Source organism: Sinocyclocheilus rhinocerous, unplaced genomic scaffold (genome assembly GCF_001515625.1).
Source record: "Sinocyclocheilus rhinocerous isolate Xijiao unplaced genomic scaffold, SAMN03320098_v1.1 scaffold555, whole genome shotgun sequence".
NCBI lineage: Eukaryota > Metazoa > Chordata > Actinopteri > Cypriniformes > Cyprinidae > Sinocyclocheilus > Sinocyclocheilus rhinocerous.
In genome coordinates, this window is record NW_015629527.1 from 742,586 (window position 1) to 743,727 (window position 1,142).

At 37.0% G+C, this 1,142-nt stretch overlaps 1 protein-coding gene across 1 annotated transcript in view; it reads right to left on the reverse strand.

Moving 5' to 3' along the window:
• Window positions 1-1,142, reverse strand: part of LOC107739187 (wiskott-Aldrich syndrome protein family member 1-like) — a 42,809-nt gene that overhangs the window by 6,202 nt on the left and 35,465 nt on the right. Inside the window, exon 6 of the mRNA XM_016551213.1 lies at window positions 949-1,106. Within this exon, the coding sequence (XP_016406699.1) occupies window positions 949-1,106 (158 nt within the window). The remainder of the gene's footprint in view (window positions 1-948; window positions 1,107-1,142) is intronic.

The following is a 1,142-nucleotide window of genomic DNA, read 5'->3' on the forward strand; positions in this document are numbered from 1 at the left end:
GTTTCTTCAGTAGAACACAAACGAAGATTTTTAACTCAAACCGTTGCAGTCTGTCAGTCATTTTAGTGTCAGGGTTTAATTTGGTTTTGTTTGTGTATGTTTTTTTGACTCCCAAAGCCGTGATTCCCATTCACCTCCATTATATGACTGACAGGCTGCAACGGTTTGAGTTAAAAATCTCCGTTTGTGTTCTACTGAAGAAACAAAGTCACCTACATCTTGGATGCCCTGGGGGTAAGCAGATAAATATCACATTTTCACTTTAACCATTTTTGAGGATTTTTTAAATGAATGAATTAATCTAATCTAATTAATCTATTTATTTATTTGACATTTGGTAATTTTTGTACTTTTTGGGGATTTTATTACCTTTTTTATGCAATCTTTTTGTCCAATTGTTTTCTTTCAGTTAGCACAAATTTTGCATTTCTTGTTGGAACTGGTTGATCGTAGGCCTCATTGATTTGAGCCCATGCACCTCAGTTTTTGAGTGAACGAAGCATTATTTGTGGATAATTTTGACAATATTCACTCAAAAACTGATATAAATGAGACCCATGATCAGCCAGTTCCAGAAAAAAAAAAAGACCCGTTTTTTAAAGATTACTTATAAATCTCCCATTATACGATATTATCACCAAATCTTGGATTCAGTCTTTTTGAAAAATGAAAATGTTAGTTAATGCTATGACATTGGAAACCTAGCGACTTTGCTCTCACATGGTTTAACAACTAACCAATTTTTTTGTTTTTTTGATAATTTTTGTACTTTTTGGGGATTTTATTTCCTATTTTTTTATTCAATCTTTTTGTCAAATTGTTTTCTTTAAATTAGCACAAATTTAGCATTTCTTGTTGGAACTGGTTGATCACTGATTTGAGCCCATGCACCTCAGTTTTTGAGTGAACGAAGCATTATTATATGAGGATTGTTCTCCAGAAACTGGCCTGTGCTCGTGGTAGGCTGCCGATCCGTTGGCGTCTCTGTGTTTGTCCTCTTCTTCGGCGAGCTCCGCTCCCAGAGCCATCTTCTGCCACTCCTTCCTGCGGTCGTGAGGCGCTCGCGGGATCTTCTCCAGATCTTGAGGGCGGTCCATATTCTTCTGCTGGACACACACACACACACACACACACACACACAC